This window comes from Salvelinus alpinus, chromosome 14 (genome assembly GCF_045679555.1).
Source record: "Salvelinus alpinus chromosome 14, SLU_Salpinus.1, whole genome shotgun sequence".
NCBI lineage: Eukaryota > Metazoa > Chordata > Actinopteri > Salmoniformes > Salmonidae > Salvelinus > Salvelinus alpinus.
Genome location: NC_092099.1, coordinates 12,971,160 through 12,995,244, shown reverse-complemented (window position 1 = coordinate 12,995,244; position 24,085 = coordinate 12,971,160). Strand labels below are relative to the sequence as shown.

Below are 24,085 nucleotides of genomic sequence, written 5' to 3'. Positions count from 1 at the left end.
CTCCCCTCCAAGTCTCCGACCACTACCTTGTATCCTTTTCCCTCTCGCTCTCATCCAACACTTCCCACACTGCCCCTACTCGGATGGTATCGCGCCGTCCCAACCTTCGCTCTCTCTCCCCCGCTACTCTCTCCTCTTCCATCCTATCATCTCTTCCCTCTGCTCAAACCTTCTCCAACCTATCTCCTGATTCTGCCTCCTCAACCCTCCTCTCCTCCCTTTCTGCATCCTTTGACTCTCTATGTCCCCTATCCTCCAGGCCGGCTCGGTCCTCCCCTCCTGCTCCGTGGCTCGACGACTCATTGCGAGCTCACAGAACAGGGCTCCGGGCAGCCGAGCGGAAATGGAGGAAAACTCGCCTCCCTGCGGACCTGGCATCCTTTCACTCCCTCCTCTCTACATTCTCCTCTTCTGTCTCTGCTGCTAAAGCCAATTTCTACCACTCTAAATTCCAAGCATCTGCCTCTAACCCTAGGAAGCTCTTTGCCACCTTCTCCTCCCTCCTGAATCCTCCTCCCCCTCCTCCCCCTCCTCCCTCTCTGCTGATGACTTCGTCAACCATTTTGAAAAGAAGGTCGACGACATCCGATCCTCGTTTGCTAAGTCAAACGACACCGCTGGTTCTGCTCACACTGCCCTACCCTGTGCTTTGACCTCTTTCTCCCCTCTCTCTCCAGATGAAATCTCGCGTCTTGTGACGGCCGGCCGCCCAACAACCTGCCCGCTTGACCCTATCCCCTCCTCTCTTCTCCAGACCATTTCCGGAGACCTTCTCCCTTACCTCACCTCGCTCATCAACTCATCCTTGACCGCTGGCTACGTCCCTTCCGTCTTCAAGAGAGCGAGAGTTGCACCCCTTCTGAAAAAACCTACACTCGATCCCTCCGATGTCAACAACTACAGACCAGTATCCCTTCTTTCTTTTCTCTCCAAAACTCTTGAACGTGCCGTCCTTGGCCAGCTCTCCTGCTATCTCTCTCAGAATGACCTTCTTGATCCAAATCAGTCAGGTTTCAAGACTAGTCATTCAACTGAGACTGCTCTTCTCTGTGTCACGGAGGCGCTCCGCACTGCTAAAGCTAACTCTCTCTCCTCTGCTCTCATCCTTCTAGACCTATCGGCTGCCTTTGATACTGTGAACCATCAGATCCTCCTCTCCACCCTCTCCGAGCTGGGCATCTCCGGCGCGGCCCACGCTTGGATTGCGTCCTACCTGACAGGTCGCTCCTACCAGGTGGCGTGGCGAGAATCTGTCTCCGCACCATGTGCTCTCACCACTGGTGTCCCCCAGGGCTCTGTTCTAGGCCCTCTCCTATTCTCGCTATACACCAAGTCACTTGGCTCTGTCATATCCTCACATGGTCTCTCCTATCATTGCTATGCAGACGACACACAATTAATCTTCTCCTTTCCCCCCTCTGATAACCAGGTGGTGAATCGCATCTCTGCATGTCTGGCAGACATATCAGTGTGGATGACGGATCACCACCTCAAGCTGAACCTCGGCAAGACGGAGCTGCTCTTCCTCCCGGGGAAGGACTGCCCGTTCCATGATCTCGCCATCACGGTTGACAACTCCATTGTGTCCTCCTCCCAGAGTGCTAAGAACCTTGGCGTGATCCTGGACAACACCCTGTCGTTCTCAACTAACATCAAGGCGGTGACCCGTTCCTGTAGGTTCATGCTCTACAACATTCGCAGAGTACGACCCTGCCTCACGCAGGAAGCGGCGCAGGTCCTAATCCAGGCACTTGTCATCTCCCGTCTGGATTACTGCAACTCGCTGTTGGCTGGGCTCCCTGCCTGTGCCATTAAACCCCTACAACTCATCCAGAACGCCGCAGCCCGTCTGGTGTTCAACTTTCCCAAGTTCTCTCACGTCACCCCGCTCCTCCGCTCTCTCCACTGGCTTCCAGTTGAAGCTCGCATCCGCTACAAGACCATGGTGCTTGCCTACGGAGCTGTGAGGGGAACGGCACCTCCGTACCTTCAGGCTCTGATCAGGCCCTACACCCAAACAAGGGCACTGCGTTCATCCACCTCTGGCCTGCTCGCCTCCCTACCTCTGAGGAAGTACAGTTCCCGCTCAGCCCAGTCAAAACTGTTCGCTGCTCTGGCACCCCAATGGTGGAACAAACTCCCTCACGACGCCAGGTCAGCGGAGTCAATCACCACCTTCCGGAGACACCTGAAACCCCACCTCTTTAAGGAATACCTAGGATAGGATAAAGTAATCCTTCTAACCCCCCCCCCCCCTTAAAAGAGTTAGATGCACTATTGTAAAGTGGTTGTTCCACTGGATATCATAAGGTGAATGCACCAATTTGTAAGTCGCTCTGGATAAGAGCGTCTGCTAAATGACTTAAATGTAATGTAAATGTAAATTATTCTATCAATTACTCCACGCCGTTCTCTCTGTCGGTCTGATTAAACGCTGTTAAACGCTGTCTAGTCCCTGCCTGGCTAGGGCCACGAGGAGGACAAGCGATGTGGACTACAGAATGCAGCCCTTGTGTTGAATGCACTCCCCTTCCTCTCCTCACTGTAGATCTGCTTGCAAGTGTTAATTACCAGAGAACTTCATTAAAAGGCCACGCATGACCGCCGTTTCACTTTGATCCTTTTCCATTAATGTGAGCTTTCTCTTTTAAATGGGAAAATAACAAGCTGGCAGCTAGCTAGTGTGGCTAAACGCTTTCTTCTAGCTCTCTGTGTCTGTCCTTGTGCCAGGTCTTCGCTTGCTTTTGTTTTGACAGATTGTGTTGGAAGGGGAGAAAGGGTGTAAAGAGGTAGGTCAGTAACTGCAGCTTAGAGGAGGTAGGCATAGGTGAGTCAGGACAGAGAGAAAGTGAGTTCACCCAGGGTTGCATCCCAAATGGCACCCTATTCCCTATGTAGTGCACTGTTTCTGACCAGGGCCCATATGGCCTTTATAGGAAATAGGTTGCCATTTGGGACACATTGCCCAGTCTGATTAGTGTGCATTACACTCTTATAAAAAAAGGTGCTATCTAGAACTTAAAAGGGTTCTTCAGCTGTCCCCATAGGAGAACCCTTTTTGGTTCCAGGTAGAACCCTTTTGAGTTCAATGTAGAACCTTTTACACAGAGGGTTCTACCTGGAACCAAAAAGGGTTCTACCTGAAAAAACATTTGTTTACATCCCTGTTAGTCAGCACTTATTATTTGCCAAGATAATCCATCCACCTCACAGGTGTGGCATATCAAGAAGCCGATTTTGAAAAAGCATGATCATTACACAGGTGCACCTTGTGCTGGGGGACAATAAAAGGCCACTCTAAAATGTGCAGTTTTGTGACACAACACAATGCCACAGATGTCTCAAGTTTTGAGGGAAGGTGCAATTGGCATGGTGACTGCAGGTATGTCCACCATAGCTGTTGCCAGAGAAGTGATTGTTCATTTCTCTACCATAAGCTACCTCCAATGTTGTTTTAGAGAATTTGGCAGTACATCCAGCCGGCCTCACAACCGCAGATCACGCCAGCCTAGGACCTCACCTCACCAATTTCACCTGTGGGATCGTCCGGAGGGGGGGGACTCATTCTGATTGGCTGGGTGCCATCCCAGGCCTACCCATGGCTGCACCCCTGCCCAGTCATGTGAAATCCATTGATTACGGCCTAATTTATTTATTTGAATTGACTGATTTCCTTAAATGAACTGTAACGCAGTAAAATCTTTGAATTTGTTGCGTTTATATTTTTGATCAGTGTGAAATCAAGTGGAACATGCAGCAGATTTCTTGTTAATATTTCAGATGGGATGCATACATATTTAAATTCCAGAACCTCTTTCTTCTCCCTTCCCTTACACCAATGTTTTTACTTTCTTCCCTCTTGATTTGCATAAACCAGATTTATTATCCCACAATCTTTAATACCAAATCATGTTTGTTTGCAAAGAGTTCTCTTTAAATCAACAATAACACTGTGTTGATGCTTTAGGGACAGCATAACAAGTTATCGGTGTTATTGTTATAGTAGTAATGTTAGCTACTGTATAGTATTCATTTGTTACTAAGCCTACAGTTTGCCAACTTCAGAGTATCTCTGTAAAAATAAAAGCATGTTTCAGAACAAACTCAGTTTCACCACTTGCCAGAGGTGTCTAAAGTCCACAGATAGCTATTTCCACTGAATAGTGTTTATGAAAACATCCTTGTCAGTAAACATCCAGCCTCAGTGAACTTGAGCAAAATTTCCCTGCACGCACAGCACTGAAGGAGCCTTACATTTCCTGGCTTTCAACCCATCAGTTAGATCCCCAGTAAGATAATGTGACCTACGATGTATGGTGACAACCCCTGTGTTTCAGCCAAACAACATCGACCGCGTCCCAAATGGAACCCTATTCCCCCTTTAGTGCCCTATTTTTGACCAGACCACTACCCTCCCCTGGCTAGTTTCCTCACCCAGCAGAGCACAACTTAACAGCAACAGGAAGAAATATGACTTGTCAGCTTCTGTTTCAGAGTTGAGCTGTAAATTCCGTCATTTGTTCTGCAGCAAAACGCCGTCCTCTACCCCCCCTTGGGGATTCCACAAGTAGCCTACCCCTGTGTTTCAATCAATGGCGGTATACAAACCGGGGAGCGATAACATATCTAACTGAGTGAAAAGGAGTGGATTGATATAACTCAAAGGGAACGCGTTGACACTGTCTTGAATGTTCGATTTCCTCTTCAAGTGAAGAAACAGACATCATCAGACATCAGACGTCTCCCAGGCAGAGATGAGTCAAGCACAACTTTTCTCCCTCTTTAGTGCACAAACCACCCTTCAAAACTGGCTCGAGCTTGTTTGCTCCTCGAACAAAATGGTAGGTTGTCTCCCTCGCTATTTACATTTTAAAAAGCGTCTGAAGAGCAAAATATTCAGAACCAAACAAGGTACAGTAATTATGTCTTGTCCTTCTGAGTGCTAGCAGAAATGCCAGTGAGCCATCCCTAGGCAACCGCACATTTCACTCATGGTAGAGAGGGTGCATTTTCCATTTAACAAAATGGATTTACTGAAAAGAGAAATCTCCTAGGGCCCTATAAAATCTGCGCTGCGGAAAAAGAGGACAGAATCACGGAATCCAGAAACATTTAACGGAATTCAACAATATATAAAAATGTATTGAATAGGAAATCAACATAATGTATTGAACTTATTAGAAAAGGCATACATTTGCTAAAGTTAATGCAAAATGCATCAGTGATTTGTATTTTCCTGCAAATTTCTGAAACAGCACAGGAATGCCTGTCTGTATGTGTTGTGTACAGTGCGCGTATGTCTAGTCTTCACTTTATGTAGCTGTTAGCGGTTAAAACACATTTTATAGGGCCCTAATACTATGAACGTATTGATGAGTAAAAGCTCTACTGTCAGTGTTAACCCCATGACAGAATATGGTTTTGAGTGGGTTCCAACGGGTAGGTTTGAGTTTGCCTAACTCACTGATTGAGCTTGAGTTCGCCTAACTAACCTGGGTAAATTTGAGTTAGCTTAACTCACCTGGGGTCACAGAAGAAATCGGTGCTCTCTCCGTCCGTCCTCCACACCAGCCACTCTCTGAAGGACGGGTGGCAAAACATGCGTGTCTTGTCCCGTCGTTTGATGAGGAAAGAGGACAGCGTCTCCATGCACTGCTGGAAGTCGCCCCAGGGCAGCTCGCCGCTCACGGCACCCGCGTTGATGGCATGGAACAGCTGCTCATCTGTCATGGGGTGTAACGATGCCAACGCCACGTTGAGGATGGGCAGCGAGCGCTCGAAAGCCGACTGGGTCATAAACTTCATATTGCATTGGAGTAAGTAGAGCTCGGCCAATGACACGGGCACCACCTTGTAGCTGGCGCTCTTGATGACCAGGTGCCCCCTCTCGAACAGGTCCAGGGTCAGTTTGAGGTACAGGTAGGAACCCTGGCTGCGGGCAATCAGGTGGCTGCTCACCTTGCCCACGATGATAGGGTCAGCCTTGCCATTGAGGGAGATGTTGTTCATGATGTCCTTGCTGCCATTGATGCGGTACTGGATGTAGGCGTTGAGGTCCGTGTTGATCTCTTTGTTCTCGGGGAATTCGTCCAGAGAGATCTTGGAAAAGGGGAGGAGGCTGGTGATTTCCTACGGAAGACACAATGACATGGTTATTAGATTTACTACAGCACTTTAATAGCATGTTGTTATATTATAAACTGGGTGGTTCGAGTCCTCCATGCTGATTGGCTGAAAGCTGTGGTATATCAGATCGTATACCATGGGTATGACAAAACATTTATTTTTACTGCTCTAATTACGTTGGTAACCAGTTTATAATAGCAATAAGGCACCTCAGGGGGTTGTGATATATGGCCGATATCCCACGGCTAAGGGCTGTGTCTAGGCATTCAGCGTTGAGTCGTGCATAAGAACAGCCCTTAGCCGTGGTATATTGGCCATATACCACACCCCATCACACCTTATTGGTTAATTATATTATAAATATTTGTTCTCCAGTACCATCACCCATACAGAAAATTCGATGTATATGTAAATGAGAAAGTGGGTAAAACAACTAGATGGTAATAGTACATGAAGTACAATTGGTGGGACTTGCTTTAACTCTTTAAAAAAAATGGTGGTTGTGGTAGCAGTTTAAAAAGTAATATTTTACTATTTTAAGCAGTTACATATAATCAGAGTTAAATGTAGTAAAATAATTGGTCTGATCACCTTGATAGACCACTATATCAACCATATTACTTTGGATTGTGAGTCAGTTGGATCACAAACATTTCTAAACTGCAGTTATTGAGTGTGAAAACAAAAAGAAGACAAAGTGATCTTCTGTCATAAAACGGGAATAAAAGGGAGGATCATGTGGACAACACTCTTAGGAAAGCAAAGCAACTCTCATTCAAGCTGTGGGTTTCAGATAAACAGATGCACGATTGACTGTTGTAAAATGTTCAGTGTAAAATAAGTTTGATTTGAGTTGAATGATGTAATGATTAGAACATTTTTGGCTACAATTTGGGAAGAGAAATAGGATGGTGGATCTAGTGATGACAGCTCTTTAAAAGTATTTTTATGGTTGTTGAAGAACTATGCAGAATAGGTTTGTATGCAGACCTACTGATAGCTAGCTGTTGTTCTAATAGATTAACTCTTTAGGCTAACAGTGAATACTTAAAGTACATTTCCTGAAGAAAATGTGGTGTGTTTGCTAGAATGTTTTAAACTACAGTTGAAGTCGGACGTTTACATACACCTTAGCCAAATACATTTAAACTCAGTTTTTCACAATTCCTGACATTTAATCCTAGTAAAAATCCCTGTCTTAGGTCAGTTAGGATCACCACTTTATTTTAAGAATGTGAAATGTCAGAATAATAGGAGAGAGAATGATTTATTTCAGCTTTTATTTCTTTCATCACATTCCCAGTGGGTCAGAAGTTTACATACACTCAATTAGTATTTGGTAGCATTGCCTTTAAATTGTTTAACTTGGGTCAAACGTTTCAGGTAGCCTTCCACAAGCTTCCCACAATAAGTTGGGTGAATTTTGGCCCATTCCTCTTGACAGAGCTGGTGTAACTGAGTCAGGTTTGTAGGCCTCCTTGCTTGCACACGCTTTTTCAGTTCTGCCTACAAATGTTCTATAGGATTGAGGTCAGGGCTTTGTGATGGCCACTCTAATACCTTGACTTTGTTGTCCTTAAGCCATTTTGCCACAACTTTGGAAGTATGCTTGGCGTCATTGTCCATTTGGAATACCCATTTGCGACCAAGCTTTAACTTCCTGACTGATGTCTTGAGATGTTGCTTCAATATATCCACATAATTTTCCATCCTCATGATGCCATCTATTTTGTGAAGTGCACCAGTCCCTCCTGCAGCAAAGTACCCCCACAACATGATGCTGCCACCCCCGTGCTTCACGGTTGGGATGGTGTTCTTCGGCTTGCAAGCCTCCTCCAAACATAATGATGGTCATTATGGCCAAACAGTTCTATTTTTGTTTCATCAGACCAGAGGACATTTCTCCAAAAAGTACGATCTTTGTCCCCATGTGCAGTTGCAAACCGTAGTCGGGCTTTTTTATGCCAGTTTTGGAGCAGTGGCTTCTTCCTTGCTGAGCGGCCTTTCAGGTTATGTTGATATAGGACTCGTTTTACTGTGGATATAGATACTCTTGTACCCGTTTCCTCCAGCGTCTTCACAAGGTCCTTTGCTGTTGTTCTGGGATTGATTTGCACTTTTCGCACAAAAGTACATTCATCTCTAGGAGACAGAACGTGTCTCCTTCCTGAGCGGTATGATGGCTGCGTGGTCCCATGGTGCTTATACTTGCGTACTATTGTTTGTACAGATGCACGTGGTACCTTCAGGCGTTTGGAAATTGCTCCCAAGGATGAACCAGACTTGTGGAGGTCTACAAATCTTTTTCTGAAGTCTTAGCTGATTTCTTTTGATTTTCCCATGATGTTAAGCAAAGAGGCACTGAATTTGAAGGTAGGCCTTGAAATACATCCACAGGTACACCTCCAATTGACTCAAAAGATGTCAATTAGCCTATCAGAAGCTTCTGAAGCCATGACATAATTTTCTGGAATTTTCAAAGCTGTTTAAAGGCACAGTCAACTTAGTGTATGTAAACTTCTGACCCACTGGAATTGTGATACAGTGAATTATAAGTGAAATAATTTGTCTGTAAACAATTGTTGGAAAAATTACTTGTGTCATGCACAAAGTAGATGTTCTAACTGACTTGCCAAAACTATAGTTTGTTAACAAGAAATTTGTGGAGTTTTTGAAAAATGAGTTGTAATGACTCCAACCTAAGTGTATGTAAACTTCCGACTTCAACTGTATGTATGCTTTTGAAATATGTTATAGTAGTGGTAGTGTCGTCGGTAGTAATGGTGGTTTATAGTTGGAAAAAGTAGGTAGATAACAAGTTAGGATAGCTTGAACACATGAAAGATGGTTTGGTGTATATAGCTTGAACGGTTCAATAGTTACCGTTGGTAAGTTCTATTATGCAAATGTATGCTAATATATATAGTTATAGTCAATATATTTTTACAGAAAAATGCTAAATCAACTATAGAATTTACACCTAAGCGTATGCCCAGAATTCTAAATTCATATTCCACAATCATATCTCTCCTGACCACAGAAACGAGCGCAAAATTAAGAGCTAAACGGACAATCTTCTGTATCATGAGTGGATCCTCCAGCTCTTCTTATCAGCCCAAGGTCAGTAAGCACAGAGGGATAGCTGGAGCACTAAGCTATCGGCAGACACTCGCCACTGTGTTTGCTAACAAAGGCTTTGTGAACTGGGAGACTGAGCGCTGGAGACAGTAAGAGATGGGGCCATTGGGGACACTTTTAGCGGGCACGCTGTGGACACAGCCCACACTTCAATCACACTCCTCAGGGTCAGAGAAATCAATCCACCTTAATCCTGCTGCAATCTCCCTGCCTTTCTGGGTAATGCAGCCCAGAGATAACACCTTCTTCTCCGAGAGAGAGAGAGAGAGAGAGAGAGAGAGAGAGAGAGAGAGAGAGAGGGAGAGACCCGAAACGGAGGGAGAGGGAGAAGAGAGAGATAGAGAAAGGAGGAAAAAAGAGAGACCGAAAACACACTGAATAATACACAGGCTGGACAAGGTGACTGTGAGCTAACACCTCACCTAAGAACACCTCACTGTTATAAGCCTGTCGGGTTAGCCATTGTGAACGACCTTCCTCCGAGATCTTGTTTACACTTTGGATGTGTGAGGATGAGGTAACACTCACCTGGCTCTAGTCTCCACTGATCCTACCTACTGCATACAGAAAGAATGGATTTATCCAAGAGCCTCCCTGGGGTTGCGAAATTACAGTAACTACCCAGGTTTTCTAGAAAATATACAGGTTTTCCAGAAAGGATTCTGGATTTTCCTGCTCATTCCCTTCCACTTCCTTAATCTTACCATCCGGGATTTCTGGAAAACCTGGGAAAGTTACCAGAATTTTGCATGTTTGAACTGCTTCCTCTGGTTGACTAATCCATCACCCTTTATACTTTATTTTTTGGGATGATGGATCAATATATTTTGACATGACATATAGCCTAATCCCAACTCAACCCAGAAAGCCCAACGAACATAAACCAGAGGAATCCTCTCTCTGGTCTAGCGGTTCCTAACACTAGCGGTTCCTAACACGGTACCTAATTTAAAACCTAACTCCTAACCCTAACCCTAACCGTAACCGTAACCCAAACCTTAAACCTAACCCCTAAGCCTAAAATAGCCTTTTTCCTTGTGGGGGCCAGCAAAATGTCCCCACTTTTCCTGAGGACTTCTGGTCCCCACAAGGATAGTAAAAACAAACACGCACACACACACACAACGGAAAGCATAGATAGATAAATGAGTGTTGCCTGCCATGCTCCTCTGACTGCAGTGCAGTGTAACTAACTATGCATTCTGACAGGTGGCGGGACCCGTGGCCAGAAAGAGCCATAGTGGCTGAGAAAGCATTCATGACTGGAGTTGGTACAGATATGGTTGTCAGTCAGCTGCCACATTATCCCAAAGCTCAGACTACAGGCTACATGGCCAGCCAAGGCAATCAGCCCAGCTTTAGTCCATCAGACCTGTCAAAACCGGGCCTCATCCAATGCAAAGAAGTGAACGCCAGGGCTACGTCTCAAATGGCACCCTATTCCCTATGTAGTGCACTACTTTCGATGGTTCACACCAGCGCTGCATCTCAAAAGTAGGTCCCCGGTAGTATATAGGGAATAGGGTGCCATTTGGGACGCATCCCCAGCTCAGCTCCTCTCCTCCATTGGTAGACTTCAGTCTGTGGCTCTCATCTACGCGTCCCCTTGTTATGCAGCCGTTTCCCGGGTCACTGTTACAGCGCTACTTCTCCTACTCTCGTACCAGTACCGTTGTCAATGCACTCGACAGAAATGACACTTTGTAGAGGACAATGTATGACAAGGAAAAAACCCTTGTCAGGATCTGCCGGTGTTTGTGTCACTCAGTGAGAGAGGTATCAAATATTGATACCTACACATACCAACGGTGGTTGTAGAAGCATCTTATTCACTTGAATTCGGAAGTTCTGTCTAAGCTGTAAGCTGTGCTGAGATGGCACTTGAATTCAGTGAAGCTCCAATGGAGTGCTGTCGATTCAAGGAATTCATGAATTATACCATAGGAGATCAACACGAACACCTCTATGGAAATATTTAGAAGCTAACAATTAGGCAGAATACATAATATCCTTCTCATTAAGTAATTTGTACATGACTTGTACAATATTACGCCATCTACAGTGGGAGTAGGGTTGCAAAAATCTGGCAACGTTCCCAAAATTCCCAGCTTTACCAGGAGTCCTGGTTGGAGGATTCCGGATTTCCTGCTTATTACCTCTTGATTCCTGGGAAATTGGGGAAAGTCACTGGAATTTTGCAACCCTACTTGTACAGTATTACATCATGTACAGTTGGAGTGTTCCTCACCAGTAGGTTGACTCGGACAGTGACCAGCAGTTTGAGCCAGGAGGGGAATTTAGAGATGATCTTAGTGATGAAGGAGGCGATGGTGTCTCCATAGTCTGGCTTGTGGAACTCTGCCTCGTTCAGCCCGTCTATCAGGATGATGTGGTCTTCCTCGGGAATCTTCCTCTCTGAAAACACCAGAGAGGGGTCAACAGGGGTCACGGTGGAAAGAAACAAATTGAAAATTCACAAACCTTAACGGTCAAGTTGATAAATGCAAACCCTCCAGGTCAAGCCAACATGACATATTGCAGAGGAGTTTAATATAACCCTTTTTTTCTTCTTTTTTTTTGGCTCATGAAATACAGACAGACAGACAAGCTACTGCCAGAATATACAGTAGTATGAGAGTAAAACATTAGTTGGACACCATACTCTACAGACAACCTTGTACTGAGATACATGAGACTACTGACATCTCTCTGTACTGCTGTGCCTTGCTGTGCCATGCGTCTTCTTTTAAGAATGTTTCCTCTACTATTCTAACACATCTCCAAAGCAGCTAGCGCAGTGATGAATGAACGTGAGTGCGTCGGCAGCCGTATCCACAGTGCAGTGCGCTAAACTGCTGTGTGGTGAGACCGCAGCGAGGAAGTGCTCTACTTCACTGCAGTATCTCAGCCAGACTTTCACAGTGCTGGAAGGGCAGGGTCCTTGAGCACTTACCCCATGGCACCCTACTCCTTATATACAGTAGTGCATTACTTTTGTACAGGGTTCATAGGGGTACTGGTCAGAAGTAGTGCACTACGTACACTCTTAGAAATAAAGGTGCTATCTAGAAACGAAAAGGGTTCTTTGGCTGTCCCCATAAGAGAACCCTTTGAAGAACCCTTTTTGGTTCCAGCTAGATCTTTTTTTTGTTCCAGGTAGAACCATTTTGGGTTCCATGTAGAACCCTTTCCACAGAAGGTTCTACATGTAATCAAAAAGAGTTCTCCTATGGGGACAGCCAAAGAACCATTTTGGAACCCTTTTTTCTAAGCTTGTAGGGAATAAGATGCCATTTAGAACACAGACCCAAAAGAGTTCTCCTACTGGGACAGGCGAAGAACTATTTTGGAACCCTTTTTTCTAAGAGTGTAGGAAATAGGGTGCCATTTGGAACACAGACCTTTTTCTGGGGTTCCTCCTTACATTCAGCATCAACATTGATGATCAGAAACACAGAAAAATGTGGAGATCTCAACTCCTCTGCTAGTAGGAATGTCAAATCAGATTTGCACCAACCAAACCCCCTCTAAAACTTTATTCTGTAAAATAAAGTAAACCAGAAGTTTTTCTTTATTTTTGCAAAGCCTCAAGCCTAGGGCTGGCTAAGTCCTTTCTAATATGGCTGTGCAAAGCGCCGATGCAAGTTTCTCGTTTTGACGGAGTGGACAAATCAACACGTTTTTTCTTCCTTATCAAGCCCAAGCGACCAGGCCAATCGAACAGGCCATTCATTTCAATAAGGAACGGTGGGAGTCATGAGGGGAGGCGGCATGGTGGGGAGGGCCCATCACGGTCCACCCTAACATCACAGGAGAGCTGCTGCATGCCTTGTCTGCCCACTCCTCTGCTCTGTGCCCTGCACATTGATTCCCATTCTTTTCCATCTCCATCATACAAACACTGGGTTTATCTATATTGGCTGTTTAGGCTCCTGCAATAACATATTGATTCAGCGTAGAGCACGAGCACGGGGAAACTGGTGGGTCGTGTGTGTGCGGAACGGACCATGATGACCTTGAGATAGTTGTGTGTGTGTGTCTGTCTGTCTGTCTGTCTGCCTTGGAGAGATACACTATATATACAAAAGTATGTGGACACACTTTCAAATTACTGGATTCAGGCTATTTCAGCCACACCCGTTGCTGATAGGTGTATAAAAGTGAGCACACAGCCATGCAATCTCCATAGACAAACACTGGCAGTAGAACAGCCTTACTGAGGAGCTCAGTGACTTTCAACGTGGCCCCGTCTCTCCCCGGTCAATAACCGGGGCAGCAACTGAACAACTGTTATTGTGAAGTGAAAACGTCTAAGAGCAACAACGGCTCAGCCATGAAGTGGTAGGCCACACAAGCTCACAGAACGGGACCGCCGAGTGCTGAAGCCACTGGAAGCAAGGTCAGCACAAGAACTGTTCAATGGAAGCTTCATGAAATGGGTTTCCATGGCTGAGAAGCCACACACATGCCTAAGATCACCATGCACAATACCAAGCGTCGGCTGTAGTGGTGTAAAGCTTTCCGCCATTGGACTCTGGAGCAGTGGAAACGTGTTCTCTGGAGTGATGAATCACACGTCACCATCTGGCAGTCCGACGGACAATTCAGGGTTTGACGGAAGCCAGGAGAGCGCTACCTGCCTGGATGCATAGTGCCAACTGTGAAGTTTGGAGGAGGAGGAATAATAGTCTGGTTCTGTGAGCGCTGAGCCAGGCCCAAACGCCCAACATCATTGCCCAACCTCACTAATGCTCTTGTGGCTGAATGGAAGCAAGTCCCCGCAGCAACGTTCCATCATCTAGTGGAAAGCCTTCCCAGAAGAGTGGAGGCTGTTATAGCAGCAAGGGGAGGACCAACTCCATATTAATGCCCATGATGTTGGAATGAGTTGTTCGACGAACAGGTGTCCACATAGTTTTGGTCATGTTGTGTACAATATTCATAAGACGCAGGCTTCCTTAGAGACGCTGAATTCTTCTGTCATGACGACAATAACAATGTACCGCTAACCATTTAGCGTAACATCAATTAAAATCAATGCCATGTCAGAGCAAACACAGAGTGGCTACGCTAAGCAATTAACAATGTCCCTGCAGACCTTTCTCCCTCAGTACGGCCAGAGCTTAACCCATTTCAGTTCCTTTGTGGAAGAAATGGAACCCTCATTTATTTCAGCTAGTTGGACGAAGTGAAAAACACAGTAAACGGTCTCTGGAGTGACCATAGGTAGCCAGTCTGCGATTTTTTACGAGACCGAAGGGCACCTTGGAACGGTCAGTATTTGTCTCTCTCTACACAGTCTAGACTGTAAATCTGAGCAAACCTGTGGTTCAGTTATTTAGAATACACTTGCTAGAAACCCTGAGCCACTGAACACCTAGATTATAACATCGGGAGTCCTTTTGGACCATGAACCCCAGTGACAGTGAGACAGTCAGATATGAATGAACCTAGGTGTAACTAGCTTAGCATCGTACCCTTGCGGAGGTTGGCCAGAGGTTCCAGCACGCCCCTACGGAAGGCTGCCATAGGGTCCTGGACACAGGAGCGCAGACTGAGCATGCTCTGTAGATGGGGTTCCTTCAGCAGCAGTTCTCTGTAGGCGGTGAGCTGGGGTGCTCTGCATAGCAGGGCGGCGATACTGTGCACAAACTCTGGCACCAGGCAGGTGTAGGTGTTGTCAGCCTGGCAGTAGTGATACGCAACCACCTGGACAGGAGAAAAGAGAGGGAACAATTGTTTAGCAACTTTAGTGGCTTAAAATGTAAGAGACCTTTGCTGTTTTACAAAACCATACTTTAGTGTCAACTATGAGTAGCTTATATTGTTCTTGGTTTAAGTCTGTAAAAATCTGTCTGTGTGACCTCAAAGTCCTTGTGAAGCCAATAGGCTTGTTGACTACAAGGCATTTGATGCAATACAGCAGCTCGGTATAGCGACTAAGCTGTTCCTGACCTCATTCCACTGCTGCCATTATACAATCGAATTTGGAGGTTAATATACAGAAGCCAACATGCTATTTGTTAGTCTGAAACCAAAGCTGGGACTTGAAGGCATGTCCTTCAGACGCAACCCTTACGAAAAAAGATTACAGTCAGACTGCAGTTTAACTGTACTACAATGCAGTATAACTGCAGTTAAAGTGCAGTCTAACTGTAGTATGCCGCAAATACTTCTTCCAAAATAACACAGTTTGTTTATTACAGTCATTTTTCAGTGTAACTGCAGTTACAGTGCAGTATAACTGCAGTTCAACTGCAGTACACTGCAGTTATTCTGGAATTACTTCGTCCAAAATACCACAGTCGACTTCAGTTACTACACTTTTACTGCCGTTTCAAAACGGCAATCTTTTTTTGTAAGGGATTTAATTGGCCGACTCTAAACCAGACACACATAACCCACTCTAACCCACCTAAGCAGGGCATATTCAATAGGGACAAAACAGAAGACAACGGGCCGAAACAGGGCAAGCCTACTTGAATTGTCCAACAATAAACGTTTGTTTTCTTTTTCGGAAGCAAAATGTTTTGCTACGCTGTGAGCTAATGAATAGGACCCAGGTGTCATCCCCTACTCAGATAGAGGGTCTGATGATCAACAGGCTGAAGCAAAGCTCAACAACCTCCGCTAACCTCCCCAAAACACTGGGCCCTAGGAGCTCCATGTGCTGCCTGTGCCTTGTGCTGAACAGGTTCTGCTGTGCTCACGGACACGGACATCTGATTTGGACAGGGGGCGGTGGGACCCTGGGGATCTGTGGCTCTTTCTCTGTGTCCTAATTGCAGTCAAACCTGGAGGAGCTGACACACTTTACAAGTACAGCAGGACAGGAGGAGCAGGTGACTGGCTAGTTACTACCGCACCTCTCACCACATAGCAATCCTACCTCTGCATGGGTCTACTGCAGAAAGGAACTGCAGCCCTGCAGTCTGTCCCCAGGCAGGCACAATGACGTAGACGTCCCCGAGAGGTCAGAGAAACAGTTCACCCAGAACACCAGTCTCAGAACCGCACATTCACTATCAGATGAGAAATAGATTCTAAATATGTCCACGCAAATGTCTTAGACCTGACCGTCGAGTAAATCATGCCATTGTGTCATTTGCAATGGGAGAAATATAACACTAGCCAAACTATAAATCAAGGATAAGCACTTTAGCTGTAGCAAAGTAGTGCGCTAAAACCCAGGATGATCTCTGTCACTTAGTTCCAAATGGCAGAGGAAGTTGGCACACGATTGTAGCCCAGGACGAGGGAAAGAGGACCTTGAGGCGCTGGCCTGGTCGCTGCCATTACGGCTGTTGCCTTCATCATTTCCAATGATGTATTATTGAATCGTCTGCTTGATAGCGTTTTTTCCTGTTTGGACAGTCTAGGTTACTAGGGATGGCTTTGTCCAACACCAACTCAGGGAGGAGGGGCATTTTTTCACTGGGCATAATAATAAAGAGGCCGAAGCGCCGACGATTGCCAAAGTACTGCTACCATCTCTACTGCCAAGACAGCCCCCAAAACGAACCTCGAGAGGTGGTCTGAGTTTGGTTCACTTGAATTCCACGGTTCGGTTCCCTTTTTTATGGCAATGTGAACACAAAGCTCCCCAGGTTCGCCTGTCATTATTTCCGCACCACACACTAGACTACTGCAACACCATTTCCCCTGCCATAAACCCTCTCATTGGTGTCACATTTACATTTACATTTAAGTCATTTAGCAGACGCTCTTATCCAGAGCGACTTACAAAACAGAGAAGATGATTGGATATTGATTAGCGATTGTCAAGAATGCACATCAATTACAAAATATGTGTTTTAGTTTTTAGCTCAGATTATTTGTTTGCAATATGTGATTCATAGGCGAAGAGAGCTTCATCAGCTGTTTTTTCAATTGTGGGGTTTGAGTAGTGTGAAGACAACAACATATTTGGTGAGAATCACAGCATATGGTACAAAATCCCTTCAACCTCTTAAAGGTGGAGATAATTATAGCAGTAATTACAGAATGATTTCATCTGCAGTTAGTTATTCTTCTGCTTTTTATTCTGTTACCAATCTTATTTACATGTTAATAAAGTTCAGAGTTCATTTTAAAGAGGACTGAGATCGTTTCTTTTAAAGAGTTGAATACGTGAAAACACTGAGACAATGAAGTGAAACGAGAGGCTACGACAAATCCTTTTGGAACAATAGAGAGCTGTATCGGAGAGAGAACCTAGCCTCGCTATCCATATAGCGTGCGGCTGTGAGAAAGACAATGCTGTTAAGACACTGGGCGAGCGGTGTTGTGTTCTGAAAAGACACAGATGTAAGCAGATGTCCATTGTCGGGGATGGATCAGAAGGAAAGAGAGGACAGCAGCTTGCTAATCAGAAACGGTTTCACTGTACAGCTACTCTGACAGGGAGGATTCAGGAACAGTGAGGTACAATGTCTCCCAGGTGTGGACCATATTCCACCTTATGCAGGCCACTCTACCTCATCAAAGAGACATGAACATCTGGTGTTTGTCACATCTTTCCAGGTGATTCTCCGCAGTACAACTGAACGTTTCCAGAGTCGTAAGTGAATGTCATTCATTTCAAATTCAGGGACAAAACCTTCAAGTGTGATTGTGCTCATATAAGTGAATCAAGCGATACCGGTGCCTTATTGCAACTGCAAAAGCCTACCAAATACTGTACTTTGCAGACGCATAAGTGAGTGCCCTGGATAACAGGGTGACTTTGAAGAGAGGCATCTCCTTTTTATTTAGCCGTGATGACTGAAGACGCAGCGTGGCGCGGCAGTAACTACACCACAGGTAGAGAACCCCTTTGAGAGTTAACATTGAAAGCAGTTTAGTGCATAACTGGCATGAGAGATTCACAGAGTTGAAATACGTTCAGATGTGCTTCAGTGGCGCGTGGCTCGTAGAGGTTGCCAGGCACATGTACTCTCGATGGCGATGACTTGTCATCTCACGGCGATACTATCCCATGTTAGTGCAGCACTGATCCGATCCATCCAGGGCAGAAGTGGAAGGTCATTATGATGTCGAGGGATGTTTAAAACACGTGTTGTTGAAATAACTTCACAGTCATAACATGGAGAAAGAAAGCAGGCCCCTCTGACACTATTTTCTATAAGACTTCAGAACCCTTTATATGATTTAACAGCGTTAGGGACAAGGGTGAATGAAATGCCTTGGAATGTTTCAGTCATGCTTGCGTTCAATAATGTTTCAACTCGAACTGGCTAGCTACTGTCCTTGTTTGTTGCGATTGAACGGCAAAGACACACCCAAGAAACACCCACATCAAACCACACCCCCAAGACAAATCTCGTTTCCCTTCTAGCATTTCTTAATGAGCATTGATGAAAAACAAGACCAAATCAGGAAGTGCAGTCACCCATTAAGTATTTCTAAAAGTCCCACAGTAATGTTTGCAAATGGCATGCTAAGCTGCAAGCTGGATAGTGGCACAGCTTTCTTCTCACAGACGGAAGGGAATAAATATGAGGCTATAAAATAATATGCGAAATAACAGATGGATATTTAAAAAGCTGTGGGAAGGGGAACTGTGAATTGGAACAATTAGGTGGTGAATATATAAGCTGTAATCACGCTTTAAACTCAGCAGGGTACCTCAGAGGCAATTTATACCTGAGCAGATCCACTTTGTTAGGCTACTATGTGTAAATGGATGGTGATACTGAAAACACTGTTCATATTTTAACCGTAAAGGATAGGCTCCTTATTGAACTACACACAAATAACAACAAGTTGCATAGCCAAGCCATAATATACATACATTATGGTGGAATAAATAAACCCATAAATAAGCCATTCTGCATTGACAGTCAGCTCAGATTGTAGGAAGCTGCTATCTCCATGTTGTGAACTGTGAGCCACAGCCTTCCGATTTGGGCAATTTACCATACCTGACGTCTTTTTGACCACACTGCTAACATGTTGCCCTGGCAACACCGAGGTTGTCTGTGTCCCAAATGGCACCCTATTCCCTTTATAGTGCACTACTTTTGACCTATATTGGGAATAGGACGCCATTTGGGACGTTGCCAGAGTCGAGTCCTAGGGGAGTCTGGCCCGACACATCATGTGCCTCTCTCTGTGAACGACAGAAGTGTCCCAGGCAACCACAACATGTTAAGGACACACAGTGAGCTTCTCACTCTCTCCCTCTCCATTGTCTTGGAACCGCCAAGCTGACAGCTGGGCCTGAGCGACTACACGTTGGATATGATGTCCATTCGATGAGGGAGAGTTAAGAGGAATGGTTATTTAACTAAGCCCAGGGCTCGCTGCAAATCAAACTGGCCCGTGATGTGAGAATTTATTTAACAGGGACTCTGTGATTGTCTTTCATAAACATCCAGGACCCCAGGGACATTTTTATTATTCACTCGCTTCATATAAAAAATAAATGAATGTAAACAAACATAAATCAACTGAGTGCCGCATGCAGCATTATGTTTTTGGTTAAAACCCTAATAAAGACTAACGGAAACACAGCCTGGACATGAAAGGACGAGAGTCAGAGAGGCCCCAACAGCCTCCCTCCCTAAACCTCAGGTGGTGGATTGAGGGATGAAATGAAGGACAGGGGAAGTAGACTGAGAGAGAAGGGAATACTTGCCTCTGCAGTACTTCATTAGTGAAAGTGAATGGGAGCTCTTGGGACATTGGACACTCATCAAATTCTTGCTATTCTGAGCACAAAGATACACTTCACAGTAGCAAAATGTCTTCCTTGAACCTGCCCGGTGAAATGAGACAATGCTCAAAAGCCGTCATGTGTAATAAACACATTTCCATGCCAACAAAAGACCAACTTAAAAAAAAACTAGAAGTTCCCTTCTAATCTCAAAGGGAGTGTCACAAATAGCACCTTATTCTCTATATAGTGTTACTTTTGACCAGAGCTCTCTCTGTGATTTGGGACACTGACAAAGTCACAACAACAACATTCCCAAAGGTTGGGTTGGGATATGAGCTGTGATCTGGCCAGTTGAACTTCCAGTACCTTGGTGGCCAGTCGTTTGACGGCCTCCTCCTTGCGTCTCTGGATCTCTGGGGTGCCGGGACAGCTGTTGTTCCTCAGGGTGTTGGTGGCGCTGGGGGGCGGGGTGGGCTGGGGTGGCTGGCTGAGGGGGAGGTCTGTGCTCTGGGTGTCACCACCACCTGGAAGGAAGAGAGAGAGAATCAGGGGCCATCAACAGGTTGTGCACTATATAGGGGTGCCATTCGGGATGTAACTAGGGGTTACTTCGTACTTTTGGGTGATGCGCTGGGGCTGTTGGAGGCGATCTGCCGCATGCGGCCGCCATGACAGCTGAGCGCCACCAGCCGGGAGATGACAGCTGTCTTGCCGAAGCCCACATTGCCTATGACCACGGCGCCGCGGCTCTCTCCGGCCTCACCGCCGCCCTTCAGCATGTCCTCTAGCTGCTGGAAGAGCCAATCGCGGCCCACGAACACTGAGTCTGTGGTGATGCTGGGCACCTCGAACAGCAGCGGCTTGAGCATGATGTCCACCGGCTTGTAGGGAGCAAAGCGGGCTGGAGGAAACCAAATAAAACAGACAAACATTTATTCAGTGAGGGTTCATAAGAAAATAGTTAATATATAATGCATGGTACATTTACACAGGTGATGAAAAGCAGCTAGGCTAAAAAGTAAAGAGACAGGTTTCTGGTGTAAAGACAAGCCTTGAAACTGTTTTTGGCACTGATTAGGGAACGTCTCTACATGAAACACTGTTTACACCTGCGCTGTTGACCATACCTTTTCATCTGTTTCCTCTGAAAGCCAGCGCTCAGCCAAAATGATGTAATATGAAGCAATGTTCAACATTTCTGTAGATTGCGAAACTGACACTCACGCTCAGAATGTGGAGCCCGAGCCCTAGCACCATCGACGATAATCAATATATTTTTCTCCTGGAATTTCCTCTGAACCGTCTTTGTTGTGTCTCACTCTCACACCATTTGAGGAATATAAATATCCCTGGCTCTGACATGTCAGTTAATCAGAACCACAAAACACTGTCTGTCTGTCTGTCTGTCTGTCTGTCTAGAGCGGTTGTAGTCTGATAAGTGCTGCATGTCAGCCAGGCGATAAACACCTGCTGCAGGCCAAACATTCTTCTCAGGGCTGTTGAGGGGGAGGAGGGGAGATGCCTGGGCTGCAGTCAGTGTCCACCACACAGCTAGAGAAACAGAGTGGGCTATTTTTTCTCTGCAGCCCCCCCCCCCGGCTCTCTCTTCATCATTGCCATCTCTATCTCTCTCTACCATCTCTCTCTCTCTCTCTCTCTCTATTCCTCTCTCAGTCTGAGCTATGTACAGCTAGCTCCATTGGCTTGGCCAATTTGTGAGTGATTTTCAACAGGGTAGCTAACTTCAGCGCCGATTATTTCTCTGCCCCGCACACACACCTCGGCTGCATGAGAGAGAAACATCAGTACTAGCCGCAGTACCTGACCACAGCCAGTCCCCTCTGTCTACTGAGCGATGTACTCTGAGAATAGAGGTTTAGTTGGAGAAGTTACTCAACTTCATTCAAACAGCCATTGGCAATCATGTAGGCGGATGGCAAAGGTTTGCAATTTATTTTCTTTTTTTCCATTAGACTGCTTAAAGTGTCTGGAAAGCCAAACACATAATGTTCATAAATGTGGACTGTTGCACAACTTTCTGTCCATGGGGACATTTTACATAATACTAACAACTCTATACTGACAGCGGCAGTGAAAACAGAAGGGTTTTTAAAAGAGGGTTAAATAGTTTTGCGAGCATTTAATGATGTAATATTACATTATTCATGGCGTGATCAAATATTAACTCTGTGGTATTTCAGCCAAGACTGGGATTTATACTAGGATAATATAAAAGAGTAATGTGCACGGTGCCAACGGAATAGCTGCTGTTTGAATAGCTGCTCTAAGGACAGGCCTAGTCGTTGAAAGGATATTGTGGGTGTACCATTATGTTGTAGCCATTAGGAAACACAGGATATGCTTTTCTGTGTTCTATGGAATAGGTTTACATTTTCCCCTATGTTTCACTTATACGTTTGGTGTGCACTACAGTGGCCCTTGTTCTATGTTCTTAGTAGCTAGTTACTGTACACTATTCCCTATGTCGTGCACTACAAAGGGCCCTGGTCAAAAGTTGTGAACTATTTATTTTACTAGGCAAGTCAGTTAAGAACAAATTCTTATTTTCAATCACAGCCTAGGGTTAACTGCCTTGTTCAGGGGCAGAACGACAGAGTTTTACCCTGTCAGCTCGGGGATTTGATCTTGCAACCTTTTCGGTTACTAGTCTGACGCTCTAACCACTAGGCTATCTGCCGCCCCAAACTATATAGGGAATAAGGTGCGATTTGGGATGCAGCATTGGTGTACAGTGCCCATGCTGTTAGAGTGGTAGTTATGAAGCATACCTTTAGAGTCCTGTGGTGCCCTCCCACCTGTGTTATGCCAGGGCAGCCGAATGGACGTCCGCAGAGGAGTATTACGTTGTTCATCAAGATAGCTCAGGTCTTCCAGCTTGGTCGAACTGGTGGCTGCAGAGAAAGAGAGAGAAAACGATGAGATAATGTGTGGGATATGAAAAAGACAACGAGCCTTCATGATTGGACAAAATCAGACAAATGGCCATGAACAGTTCCTGGATCACAAGCTAAAACCAATCATGGAAAACATGTCACTGGGGAAATCCAGGGCTTGTCCTTAATACGCTGAGAGAGAAAAGAGGAGTAGGACATGTATCAGATGGGAGACACAGATCCAGGCCGACATCTCGATGGCAGGATTTCAGGCAGAGGAAAGGGAACGGTGGACCCTGGCATTGACAGTTCCCTGGAGGTGGTGTGGATTGGGCATTGGGCAGCCAGGTAAAGTACAGCTGACAGGAGAGAAGAGGAGAGGAGCAACCATCCCCTATCCCCCCTAAAATCCCCCATCCCCCCAGCCTGATCCAACCTGACAGCTGACGATTCAGAGAGAGGAGAGGTCTGTCCCCATTGACACTCCTGTGTGCTGGAGTACAAACAGAGCTAGTAACAACCTAAACACAACCAGTATCCTTCCCAAATGGCACCATATTCCATGTGAAGTGCACTATTTTTTACCAGGGCCCTGGTCAAAAGGAGTGCACTTACATTGGGAATGTAGAAACAGCCCTGATACGAACGTCAGGGAGGACTGCACACAGCGCCAACAGACACATTTACTAACTAAAGTCAGCCTTACTACAGGGATTACTGCCTGACAACATACAGTAGGCTACAGCAACAACATTACAGAGAGAACTCACAGACAGCACCTAGACCCAGAGAACATGCGTCATGAAGGAAGAATGACTACACACAATACCTGTCATGATCAGAACTAGAAGTGATAACAAACACTAGCAGTTTGCTGTACAGAACTCGTCCTCCATCTCTACCTACCATCCTCGGTCTATGAAACCCACACACGGGGACAGACAACGTGAAACAAGGTCTCGGGTGTTCCAGGCAACAATGAAATCACCATGGAGACCCGGCTATCCTCAAGCCGGCGTCCTGTTTAACCCCTAAAAGTCTAAGCCTAACATATAGAATTGTTTTAAGATGGCCATACCATGGATCATTTAGCTATTTGATTGAGAATTTTAGGACCCCTGTAGGTATCAAAAGATAAAATATTGTATTTGGCCTTTACTACTATAGCTCAAAGAAACGAATTGAGTAACACATTCTTAAATGGCAAAACAGACACACAAAAAAATGTATCATAAGGAATAAGGTTTTGAAGTGTCTGTCCTATATC

The 24,085-nt window shown here is 45.4% G+C and overlaps 1 protein-coding gene across 7 annotated transcripts in view; it reads right to left on the bottom strand.

Annotated features, from left to right (window-relative positions):
* LOC139538438 (protein TANC1-like) overlaps positions 1 to 24,085 on the bottom strand; it is a 179,659-nt gene that overhangs the window by 28,805 nt on the left and 126,769 nt on the right. For all 7 annotated transcript variants that reach the window (XR_011667741.1, XM_071340458.1, XM_071340459.1 and 4 more), the window contains 6 exons: positions 22,714 to 22,836; positions 20,541 to 20,825; positions 20,291 to 20,448; positions 14,742 to 14,973; positions 11,513 to 11,679; positions 5,522 to 6,129 (listed from right to left, as the gene is read on the bottom strand). Coding sequence is in view for 6 of the 7 variants with exons in the window: in XM_071340458.1 (XP_071196559.1) it covers positions 5,522 to 6,129; positions 11,513 to 11,679; positions 14,742 to 14,973; positions 20,291 to 20,448; positions 20,541 to 20,825; positions 22,714 to 22,836 (1,573 nt within the window). In the remaining variant the exon portion in view is untranslated. The remainder of the gene's footprint in view (positions 1 to 5,521; positions 6,130 to 11,512; positions 11,680 to 14,741; positions 14,974 to 20,290; positions 20,449 to 20,540; positions 20,826 to 22,713; positions 22,837 to 24,085) is intronic.